At 41.5% G+C, this 12,441-nt stretch overlaps 1 protein-coding gene across 1 annotated transcript; it reads left to right on the plus strand.

Annotated features, from left to right (window-relative positions):
- Positions 1 to 10,258: 10,258 nt before the first annotated feature.
- On the plus strand, positions 10,259 to 12,065 carry LOC124370250. The gene is made up of 3 exons (XM_046828540.1): positions 10,259 to 10,334; positions 11,425 to 11,668; positions 11,876 to 12,065. Exons 1-3 carry the CDS (start codon positions 10,259 to 10,261, stop codon positions 12,063 to 12,065), a joined length of 510 nt encoding a protein of 169 aa, XP_046684496.1.
- The last annotated feature ends 376 nt before the right edge of the window (positions 12,066 to 12,441 follow it).

The following is a 12,441-nucleotide window of genomic DNA, read 5'->3' on the forward strand; positions in this document are numbered from 1 at the left end:
AAAATGGAAGTCGTTGGGGAGACGAAAACCCGTATCGTCTAACCCCAGTGACGAAAGCACATCCAGTTTCTACAACGTTCCTTTGACCCCGTCAGTATAGGACAACATCGCAAGGTGCGAGGCTGCCTAGTATTTGACGGAGTTCTTGTTGGTAGACTGTTTCTGGAGTGGAGTCTTTTTTAAACCTAGAGAGATTTAAATGATTTTTGGCATTGAGACGCGTCCAGGGTGGAATATCACATTGATGGACGACTTTGAACTCGTAATCGTTTAGGGCCTATTTCATAAGCGTAGGTTTTGGCCCTAACGCCTAGGGGTGAAGGATGATTTGGTTTAGCTAGGAAAGAATTTTGGAGTGGATTTCGCAGGACCGGTTCAAAATGCAGGGTTGTCTGGCTTACCTGAAAGAGCATTGAACATAGTTTAGGGACAGATGTTGCCGTCTATGCGAAAGAGGAGGTTCTCCCGTTTCTGCAAGAAGACTTTTAATAGGAGAAGATCGAAAAGCTCAGTGGCCAGTCTTAAAGCAGAATTATGGATTGGGTCAAGCATTTTGAGAGCACTGGGTCTTGCGGACCCATATGCTTGACATCCATAATCTAGGACAGGAACGGATGGTGGCTTTGTAGAATCTGAGCATGCATGTCCTGTCCGCCCCCCATTTTGTTCCGCTTAAAGCTCTCAGTATGTTCAAGCGCTTCACGCATCGATCTTTTAGGTCTTTCAGATGAGGCACCCCAAGTTAAACCGGGTATCAAATGTGAGACCCAGGAAATCTGATATTGTCACAAGTAGTGATTCTCTGACCCAGCAAAGAGAGCGTTGGCTGCTCAACAGTACGCATTCTGGAGAAAACAATGGCTTTTGTTTTAGGTGGAGAAAAAGAAAAACCCGTAACTCCGCACCACTGCTCAAGCCTGTTGATGGTAAGCTGTAAAGCTCTCTCCCCCACCCGCTAGCCTCTTTGTAGAGATGTAAATAGAGAAATCATCTACAAACAAAGAACAGCGCACAGGAGGGGTAACGCAGGAAGATATGTTATTGATTGCAATGGCAAACAGAGTACAGCTTAGAACGCTACCTTGTGGAATACCATTTTCCAGCGTGAATGAATCGGAAATTGTTGTGTCCCAAGTTTGACCTGTATGGTTCTTTCCGACAAGAAGCCCTGTATGAAAGAAGAAACCATGTGGCCCCCTACACCCCAAGATATTAAAGCATTTAATATCCCCTTCTCCAAGCCTTGTCATAAGCCTTGGAAATGTCGAAGAATACCGCGATCAACTGTTTTCTTTCAATAAAGGAATTCAGGATTGCCGATTTCCAAGGCAAGTAGATGGTCACTTGTAGACCGGCCTTGTCGGAATCCGCACTGGGAAGGTGAAAGAAGATTATTTTTCTCCAGAAAACCAAACAAGGCGTCTGTTGACCATCCTTTCGAGTACTTTGCAGAGACTGCTAGTAAGCGAAATTGGTCTATAGCTACCTGGAGAAGTTCTATCTTGGCCCGGTTTTTGGAGAGCAATAATGTGTGAACGACGCCAAGAATTAGGGAATGTGTTTTCTAAATATATTCTATTATATAATTTTTAGAAGATCTTGTTTTCCATCCTCCGTCAGGTTCCGCAACATGGCATAATGTATGTTATCGGGACCTGGAGCAGAATTTGATGTCGCCTTTAGTGATGAATCAAGTTCATCAATGGTAAAGGGAAGGTTTAAAGGAGAGTTATTATTTAATATTTAAATTTAGAGGATGTCTTTCTGTATTTGTTTTGAAATTTTGAAACTCCCTATTGTAAGATGACGTTTTTTGAAATTTCCGCAAAATGTGAGCCGAGTAGATTGGAAAACTGTCAAGGGATCAGTTACCACATCGGTACCATTTTTTCAGAGCAATAAGAGAAGGTGGAGAGGTCTTACAGCAAAACAGATCGAAGCTTCCTCCAAACATCAGATGCAGGAGGAGTTGTTCGTTTTATTCGATCTGTGTAGTCCCAGCCAGGACTGCCGCCGTCTCTGTCTAAATACCTGTCTTGCTTTGGCCCGTGCTCTTCTGTACCTACTTAAATTTTCTTCAGTCGGTGGATCTGTTGAACTGTCTTAAACATTTTCGACGTTCCTTTAGAGCCGCCGAACATTCTTCAGACCACCAAGATACCTGGCGTTTGTTTGGTGAACCCGAGGATTTTGGAATGCTGCGCTCTGCGGATGTTATAATATTGGATGTAAATAATATAGTGGCTGTATTTATGTCGTTTGATTGGATATTAATAGTTTGAGAAATTATGTTCTCTTTTTGTACTCGTTCCAGTCAGCCCTCTTATTTTTCCACCTGGGACACCTGCCTGTCGAAGACGGAAAGGATTCAAAAGCCACGGCAATGGGCGCATGGTCACTCCCTGACAGGTCGGGAAGTACGGACCAATGCACTCGAGTTGCCACGACCGGACTGCAGATTGACACGTCAATTGCCGACCATATGCCAGTCCTAGGGCACATGTAAGTGGCCGACTCGTCATTGAGAATGACCGCTGCCACTTCATCCCACAATCCCGCAACCGTGTTACCCCTCCGATCAGAATGGCTGGAACCCCAAGAGCGATGGTGTGCATTGAAATCACCAACCATCAAGAAAGGAGACGGGAGTTGGCTGTAGAGATCACGTAGATCATCAAGAGATAAATCAAAAGGGGAGGTGGAATATATATGGAGCAGATAGTTAATTTAAAAGGAACATCGATTGATTACTGCTACTGCCTGGAGGTTTGTGACGATGTTCAAAGCTCTAGCACTAACAGAAGAATCTGATAGAATAGCCACACCTCCACAGGCAATTTGTTGGTGATGATCTAGGCGAAAGATGTCATAAAACCATTTTGTTTGAAATGAGTATGAGGGAGACAATTTTGTCTCTTGTAGGCAAATAAATTTAGGTTTTCTTGTATTTATGAGTAATTTTAAGTCTTCATAGTGGCTTCTCAAACCATTAATATTCCATTGTAACAGCATTTTTATATTATATATTTTATTTTGTGCTAGTTCATCGTAATTTTTTTTCTTTGTTTAGATACAGGACGGAAGTTACCATGAACAGTTTGGGAACTCTGTCTGCATCTCCAAAGGGGTCCTCAACCATATCATCATCAAGTGATAATTGTGAGGATCTGGACGAGGATGGATTAGTCTTTTTTACTAGGAATTTGGATCTATTTTCTGATTTTGTTTCTATGTTCTTTTTTTAATTTGTCGGCGAGTTTTTTTCCTCTCTTCCAAAAGATAAGGCGGGTTTCGTATTTTGTTGAACCTTATCTCTGAAAGTAGAAGTAGCTGTTGGGCGAGCTTGAGTCTGTGTGTTGGACTTAGTATGGGGCGTGTGGACTGCTTGGGAAGGATTACTGGCGGATGACAACGGGATGTTGTCCGGTACCGGCTGCAAGCTGCTTAACCAAAGCGGCAACCTGCTCTGTTAGATTGAGTACCATACCTTCCAAAGCGGTACATGACGGGCACTGTGCGGATTGGACTGGGGCTGAAGCAGCTTCGGAGTACGAGACTCCCTTTTTAGGGGTTGGAGCGATTCTTCTCCTGTACTCTTTGCGGGCTTCGTTAAAGGAGAGTTTGTTAAGAGTAACGATCTTCAATACTTCCTTTTCCTCTAAGTAAACTCTACACTCCTTCGAAGTGGCCGCGTGTTTGCCCTTACAGTTCACGCATCTGACGTCGTTCTTGCAACCTTCCTCTTGGTGGCCTTCATCGCCGCAACGGGAACAAGTCTTAGGGCCCGAGCTCGTCTTAGTAGAGTGCCCGAATCTCTGACAACGGTAACACCGCTGCGGATTTTTAAAGTATGGCCGTACAGTCAGGGACAAGTACCCAGCCTTAATTAGTTTTTGGAGGTTGGGGAAAAGCAAAAGGTCAGAATTAGACCAGGAGTAGGAACCTTTTTTTTCCCATTCTCCGTCCGAAAGCATCCTGACCACATCGGTTACCATTTCACACTGCAGCTCGTCCTTAATTTCCTCCTCACTACACTCCATCAGGTCACGGCAGAAGACGATCCCCTTAGAGGTATTCAGTGAGGAGTGCGGTTGAACAACGACTTCCACCTGGTCAAAAAAGCTTGTCATCTGAAGGAACTTCCTGGCTTGGATGTAATTCGCAGCCTCCACCAGGATAGTTCCATTTCTCAGTTTGCTTACCGATTTAGGCTGACCGCCTGAGGAAACAAAAGCTTTGTTTATAAGGAAAGGACTAACCTTTGTTAGAGTTTTGCCCTCATCCTTATGACTCACGATTAGGTATAATGGAGTTGGAACGTTCATATTTTCTGCATTTACTTTTTCTTCCACTTTCCTTTGTTTTATATATGATTCATTTTCAGAATCTGACAACTGTCGTTTTTTCTCTGGATCATTAAGATCTCTTCCTCCGAATTCTTGCCCTAAGGGTGGGGTGGTTTGAATATCCATATATAGGGTCACCAGCGCATCGTGTTTAGTAGTGCGGGCCGATTCACCGGGAGCGGGCATGCCCTCGGGTGTCCCACAAACCGTAGCTTGGGGGACAACCCTACCTCAGTTCCCCGAGGCCCGGTTTTCCATCGATTACCAAGTCGGGAATACGCGCACAACTTGGACTCGCACGTGGCAACAGGGGCTCCGACACCCCTGCCTACTGAACACTTCCTGACCAAGGACCGAAAGTGGCTGGCTTCTGAACCAGTACATGACTTACGCCTCGGCAGAGACAAGCTCACATCAGCTCTCACCGACACCAGATTAGGGCATCTAGTGCCGGCTTAAGCACTCCCAGCGAGCATGCACTGGAACGGTCAGAGGACGGGTACTAATAACACCCTGGAGGGGGATTGGTAGGAATTAGGGAATGGTTAGGTGGGAAGAGGCAGTTTAACGTCATACCCAGGACGGGACCAAGAACTGACGTGGCTGGTCTCAGATCCGTATCGTCACTGACGCGTCGGCAGCGCAAGCGCACATCAGCCCCAGCACACTAACAAGAAGGCACTCCTTGATTAGGACTGGGGCACTCCCAGCGGGTGACGAAGCGGAACAGTCGGAAAGGAGTGAGTAGGGATGGATATGATTAAGGATACGGGAAAGGATGGGAAAGGCAGTTTAACGTCATACCCAGGACGTAATAGCGTTACGATGTTGTAGCACATTCGGAGATATTGCAAAAAATCCATCGAGTTCCAAGATATAACTTTTTCTATTATCATAGCCCGACTCCAATCACAAACAATACGTTTAATAAGTGGCCAATGTTATTTACATGATTTTAAGCAGAAATACTTATATGTTGTAAATAAATCAGCGAGGGCGCATATGTCATGTACCTCAGACAACATTTCTATGACAGGTAAAATTTCACCATTAACATTAACACCAATGCATGATACAAAATAGGTTTGTTATTAGATAAGACCACTTGTCTTGCAACAGAGCCTGTTGCATCTCAATAATCAGCTGGCACGTTTTTACTTGCGATTACTTTTCTTTGCAGACCTGTAAACATATATACCTGGAAGGGTGAGGCTACTACCTTTCTTATATACTTTTCGTCCTCAGTGGATGAAACTGATTCGGTTTTTGCCATTAAAATTAGGTCTAACAAATCGTTTGAGTGCAAGTCATCTTCTCTGAACGCTTCTGATCGACATTTTCTCAGCGTCATTAATGTTCTGACAGACTGCATATTAAGATCTATAGCAGCATCTATAGGGTGAGCTAAGGTTATTTTGCAGTGTAGGTAACTTCGCAGTAATTTATGTTTCGTCTATTACAGACTTGCCTGTAAAGTTATTAGTTCAAGCATTTGCCACTAGGTAGCGGAAGATGTCTAGTTTTGAAGGAACACATGTTTCACCGGTTCTGCTTTCTAGTTCGTGTTGTAAACAAAGTTAAAGGTTATGACAATTTTTTTAGAGTGGTGTGCTGGTTTACGAGTATATAGTTGTTTGGTGGATTTAGTTTAAATAATACGTATGTGTGGTAGAAGTTCTGGTGTGGTCCATGTCGTTCATGAAACACAGTTTCATTTAATAGTACAGGGTGCGGCAAAATAACCTCCCTATTTTTAAATGGTAATAAAAACCACAGTTTTTTCCAAAAAACAAATTTATTCATTTTAACTAATTCTATGACATGGGAAGTTTTTTCTACTTTCTTTTAAAAAGAATATCAGATAAGTGGTGGCCGTGGTTATCAATACATTGTTGCCAGTGAATTCTGAAACTGTCATGGACTCTCTCGAGCATGGCTTGAGGTATGCGCAGACTTCCTCCCGTATAGCTTGCTTCAGATCTTGCAGGTTTCTGGGGCGATGTTTGAATACCTCGGCCTTTAAGTAACCCCACAGAAAAAAGTCACATGGGGTTAAATCGGGTGATCGCGCTGGCCACACAATGTCCCCTCCCCGAGAAATCAACTGGCCAGGAAACATTTGCCTCAAAATGTTCATTGCTATTCGGCCAGTATGTGCTGTGGCACCGTCCTGCTGGAACCACACATTCTCAAAAGCCCTCTGTTGTAGGGCAGGTTCAAAAAATTCTGCTAGCATGTTGGCATACCTGTTTGAGTTCACAATAACAACATTGCCATCTTCTTCAAAAAAATGAGGGCCAATGATTCCACATCGTGATAATGCGCACCAAACAGTCACACGTTCACTATGAAGAGGCCTCTCATGGATTTCCTTTGGGTTGTTTTCACTCCAATAGCGAAAATTCTGTTTATTCACACTTCCAGACAGATGGAAATGCGCTTCGTCACTGAAAAAAACAACAGCGTCTGGTGGGAGACTTTCCAAGATTATTTGACACGCTTCCATACGACTCTGCCAATCACGTAAAGACAGCTCTTGGACAACAACCATCTTGTAAGGATGGAAATGAAGATCCATGTGTAGAATTTGACGAACACTACGGTCAGACATTCGACACTACGGTCAGGGCGGCTGCATGTTTGCGAGCTGATCGTTGAGGAGACTGCAAACTGATTGCCTAAACACAAGGGGACCTTGTAGTCCCTATACTGCGCATGTTAAAAATGTAATGTTTAGGTTACCTTTAGAACAAGAACTACTTGGTGTACACATGTAAAACTTTGTACATTGCTTATTTGTATCTTTCTGAGTAATGTTTACTTATCCATAAGTAAATATAAAGTTAAAACAAAAAAAATTACATACAAATAAAAAAAACCACAAAAATTTTCAATTTTTTGTTTATAAATATTTTTTTTATAATTTTTTTTGGAAAGTTTTAACAATTTAATTATAGTTAACATTGTAGGGCACACATATATACATAACATAAAAAAAAATTCAGACTGATAACCAAAGAGGTTAATGAAAAAAAGTGTACTGAGTGTCAGGAAAAGTGATTTTCCTGTAGGAGCCAAAAACTGCAAACTTGTCCTTTTGTCACACTAAAAGAGTCCAGCACCATACACAACAGTTTTTTCTTCTTCCATATCTTCCCTTTTTCTTTTAGCATTTCGTTTTAGTTTTCTTTTATTTTTAAAAGCATTCTAAGGCTGCTTTGTTGGCATTTAAAACCCTATTTTGATCAATTTGTTTTAGGCCCACTACACAATTTCCTCCAGCATTACCACATAGTTTCTGAATAACTTGTACTTACCCAAAGCACCACAGTTAAATGCAATTATGGCATCTAACACTCCAACCTTTAATGTTTTTATTCCAACAAAGTTGTTTTTGGGAAATTCTCGTCCAGATGACGTTATTAAATGACTCGTTTGGATTTTGTGTGCGGCCATTGAAGACATTTTTGAAGTAAATTTGTATTTGAAAGGTCCTTAAAAAATATGTTTTATTTCCAGCATAATAGGCTCAGGCACTGCATATTTATGGGTATATTTTATCACCTGACAACAGGCACTTTTGGTATTTGCACCATGACGATTCACCCTTTGGGCAAAGTTCGTGCTGGGGAGAGTTTGTTAGTCGAAAGCAGATGAAAATATATCGCCCACACCGCCTTTCTCAATTTATCAACATTTTCAAGGTTGTCTCGGATTGCTTTTACCATAATATGTTTGAATACTGTCAATAATTGCATCAGTAAGCCTGCCACCGACCTGAAATAGGTTTCCCATCATTTAACTTTTGGCCTCGTAGTTTGGTTTTCAATCTACGTAAACGACTACCCATCCGTTTTTTGGACGTGTCCAATACACTCCAACTTACTGATTTGAATACTATCACCATATGGCTTGGCCTGCTCAACAGATGAAAAAGCAGAGCTGTCACCGTCACCTAGATATTTTGTTATACCTAACACCCCCGTTTTTCTTCTGATCGCTTGAAAACCTCAATTGCTGCTGCTACCTCCATGCCTCCACTCGATCCGACATAGTTTTTGCTACAATTTTTCTCGGTGGGATTCACTAGTTTTAGTGTTCTTATTACAAGAGCAGTATTTAGATAGAACAACTGCATCTAAAACTTTCCCGTGTCCATACTTGTTACGGAAAATACACCATTCAGGGATGTGTGGCTGCGCTTCTGCCATGTACCGTCAAATACACCTGCGATATCTTTCTCCCCTTCATTTTCTAAAACAGCTTCTTGGGCAGCTTGGGTCATTGTAGCCTCAGCTATTTCTTCAGTAGCTTCATGAATAATATCGTTATAAAGCTGAAACCTACTGGGTGGCTTTGGAAGATCCATGACCGCGCACAACATATCCGCTGCAGCCTTCCCTTTACCTATGGATCGGAATCCATAAACACAGCGTAAGTTAATATCAAAGAAGCCCTTTTCAGTTTTACTGCTACTGTAAAAGTAGTTTTCATAGCCACATGCATTACAAACCAAACCTAGTTGTACAGCAAGCCCCATACGGCTTTCTGGGATTTCAACGATTTGTAACCCAAGATTGTTGCAGTCGACACACTTTGTTGAGGAAAGAAAATAGGTTATTTAAAATTTCTAGATTTAAAATATAATTTCCTTTTGTATTTTTACTGGGTAAGTACTCACTGTCATCTCCACACATAGGTAAATATATCAATTTACTTTTAGAGGCAGAATTGTTCAGATCAGAAGTTGAGGTTTCCTCAGTTGTACTTAGGCTAGGCTCTGACTCACTAGGTAAAATGTCATTTGAACTGGTACTATTATTGGTAGTGACTTTACCAAGAGTAAATCGGTTCCCTTTAAACTTGTTCTTGCCAAACTTTTTATTTCGAGGCATTGTAACACAACTTTAAATGTCAAATTAACAAAACACCACGTAAAAGATTGATGTCAACAACAAACATAACCAAACTCAGTGAATCAACAATATCATATGTTTTGGAAGCAGATTGTTGAAACATAAAGCTTGAAAAGACCAAGGTAACATTACATAGAGTAAAGATGGAAGGTATATAACTGACAGTATTATTACTATATATAATCATGGGATTGTTCTGACATAATGGCTAAGTGAGATTTGAGAGGTAAGCAAAATCTAGGTCGGTAGGGCATTCTTTAAATATTTTTTTAAAGTGTAAATACACATTAAATATCAAAGTGTTATATATCAAAAATGCTCGAAAATATATGTAGAATCAAAAAATATATAAAACTAAAATTTCATTTTTTTTAAATTTTTTGACTACAAGGTTCCTTTTACAGTTTAGAACCTCGGTTAACCGAGCCTCGCTTAACCGAGACTCCGGGTTAACCGAGGCCGTCCTCGGACGATTTTTTTTATTTAAAAAGCAAAAGAAACACGCACAAACTACGTACAGTAATGAGCGTTTGGGTGCTCCTTTTATCGCAATACGCACGCTAGCCTGCAATGCGTTAAAACTACTGTACAGTAAATTGTTGGCAACTGTTGTGTTTCCTCGGCCAAATATTTGCGTAGCTTAGCGCTTATCTTTGCCGGAATGCATACGGCACTGTCACCCGACACCGCTCGCCAGAGCAGCTGCAGGTGTTGTAACCCGACACCGCTCGCCGCCGGACCAATGCGAACTGTTTCAATGCCGAGACGCGACTGAGCCACTCGCTCTCCCCACCACCCCGATTCGACTCCGTAGCTTTATTGCGCATCTAGTGGGCTGTCCTGGTTGTACAGCTTCAGCTCGGATGTGTTCGTGCATCATCGGTCTGCCCGAAGACGCCATTTCGTCTCAGTGGCAGTCCTTTGTTTACTTTTACAAGTCAAGTGTCTATCACTGTTTTTTTATTGTGTGTTTAAGTGCAGTTACAGTAGGTGTAAATGAGTGCTAAACGCAAACGTTGTCGTTGTGTCCTTAGAGGACTAAAACTAAATGCGATTCGTCGTCTGGACAATGGTGAGTCAATAAGAACAGTCGCTAAAGACTTGGGTGTTGGTGATGGTTACCGTCGGAGATTGGAGGAGGAAGAGGGCTGAGTTAGAAAAATGGGGTGCTCAGAGCTTAAATTCCAATTGCAATTCAGAGAGAAAAACGTTTAAAAAGTGTGAGTATGAAAAAAAACTTCCGAGGCTTTATTCTTATGGTTTTCGGAAATGAGAGCAAGGGGAAGTCCAATAAGTGGGGCCTATTTTGCAGGCAAAAGCGCTAGATTTCCATAAATCTTTTGGCGATGGCGATGAACCTTTTACCGCTAGTTCCGGGTGGTTAATGCGATGGAAGAACCGTTATGGGAGTGCGGCAACTTAATATATCTGGGGAAAAAAACTTTCAGGTAATGAAACTGATGTGACAGTTTTTTGAAGAAAAAATAAGAAAATTGATTTTGAGTGAGGGTCTTACATCCGATCAAATATTCAACTGTGATGAGACAGGCCTTAACTTCAGAATGTTGCCCCTCAAAAACTTTAGCCAGTCAGCAGGAAACATCAGCTCCTGGGTATAAGAAATCTAAAGATCGAGTTACAGTTTTAGGATGTGCCAATGCTGCAGGAGTTTTGAAACTCAAACCAGTTGTAATAGGCCAAGTATAAAAAGCCACGTGCTTTTAAAATACTAATGTGGACACATTTCCCAGCACATACACAAACCAGAAAAAACGCATGGATGGACTCGCGGAATTTTCAAACAATGGTTTTTTTGAGGAATTCGTTCCAGTCGTTGAAGCTTTCTTGGAGAACAAAAAACTCCCTCGCAAGGCCCTTCTTATTCTGACAACGCTTCGTCCCATCCAGATGCTGATGAGCTAGTCAGCGATGGCATTAGAGCCTTATTTTTGCCTCCAAACGTTACTGCCCTCATCCAGCCTCTAGACCAGGGAGTTCTAGAAACTTTTTAAGCGAAACTACAAAAAGAGGCTGCTTAGAAATCTACTGGAGAAGCTAGAGGACGGGCTGGGTGTCACTGATGCTCTCAAGTTAATCACAATGAAAGATGTTGTCTACTGGGTGTCAGAAGCTTGGGATAACGTTAGGGAGGACACTATAAGAAGGTCATGGCGCAAACTTTTCGGAATTGAAAAAGGCAAGCCGCCAAGAGACAGCTGCTCCTGAAAACCAGCCAAGAGCATGTCCTCCTGAAAATGAAGAGCTTGTGAATCTTTGTAACCACCTTCCAGTGGCTGAGCCCATCAGTGCAGAGGACATCAGTGAATGGATCAATGGAGATGAGGATCAGGCCCTAACTGATGACGTGATTATCCAGATGCTCAACCAACCAGAAGATGATGACAAGTAAGTTTTTTGATTTTTATTTTATGCAAAATTTTAACATAAATAACATAATCCAACATCAATTTTTTAACACAACTACAGTATATTTGTTACACTTTAGTTAAATGTTGCCCATTCATCAATCCAAAACTAATTTCATTCATACCAATTCCAACTGCTGCCTTTTGATTGCGTTACGGTTACGTAAAACAAAAGTTTTTTTTACAGCGATGAACCTGATGGGGCGACTGAGAAAATATCACATACAGAAGGTCTAAGAACGATCGAGGGAGCACTGGCATACATTGAACAACAAGAAACCGCAACAACAAACGATTTAGTTTGGCTGCTGCGACGCTGGCGCAACAGGGCGGCTAGCCTAAGATCCTCTAATCTAAGTCAAAAAACAATAAACTGATTTCTTTGGGAAAAAAGATTAGCTTACTTTGTTTATTTTTGTACAATGTACAGTAAATTAATTTTCATTTCTTTGATTTTAATTTTGTAAACAGGAATACTGTACTGTAACTAAACTTCTGTACATTGTGTAGCCTTATATCATACGTATTCAGGTTGTGCAATAAATTGAGTGTTATATTAAAACAGTGTTTAGTATTGTGAGTGTTACCGTTTCCTCTCACGTTTTTATTGCGTACTAATAACATTTCTTGTACTAATAAACTAAACAACAGTTCAGTTAATAACTTTTGTTCATGTTTTAGTATATCTTGAGCTAATTTTTAGCCCCGGTAACGATTTTTTAGGTTACGTTCCGTGTTATCCGAGGTTTCGCC

The sequence above is a fragment of the Homalodisca vitripennis genome, unplaced genomic scaffold, assembly GCF_021130785.1.
Source record: "Homalodisca vitripennis isolate AUS2020 unplaced genomic scaffold, UT_GWSS_2.1 ScUCBcl_57;HRSCAF=856, whole genome shotgun sequence".
NCBI lineage: Eukaryota > Metazoa > Arthropoda > Insecta > Hemiptera > Cicadellidae > Homalodisca > Homalodisca vitripennis.

Bases quoted from the DNA above. Each gene is read 5' to 3' on its own strand.
- LOC124370250 (XM_046828540.1), top strand. From the start codon at position 10,259: ATGAGTGCTAAACGCAAACGTTGTCGTTGTGTCCTTAGAGGACTAAAA. The intron at 10,335-11,424 runs GTGAGTCAATAA...GGACACTATAAG, and splicing joins GATTCGTCGTCTGGACAATG to AAGGTCATGGCGCAAACTTT. The intron at 11,669-11,875 runs GTAAGTTTTTTG...TTTTTTTTACAG, and splicing joins CAACCAGAAGATGATGACAA to CGATGAACCTGATGGGGCGA.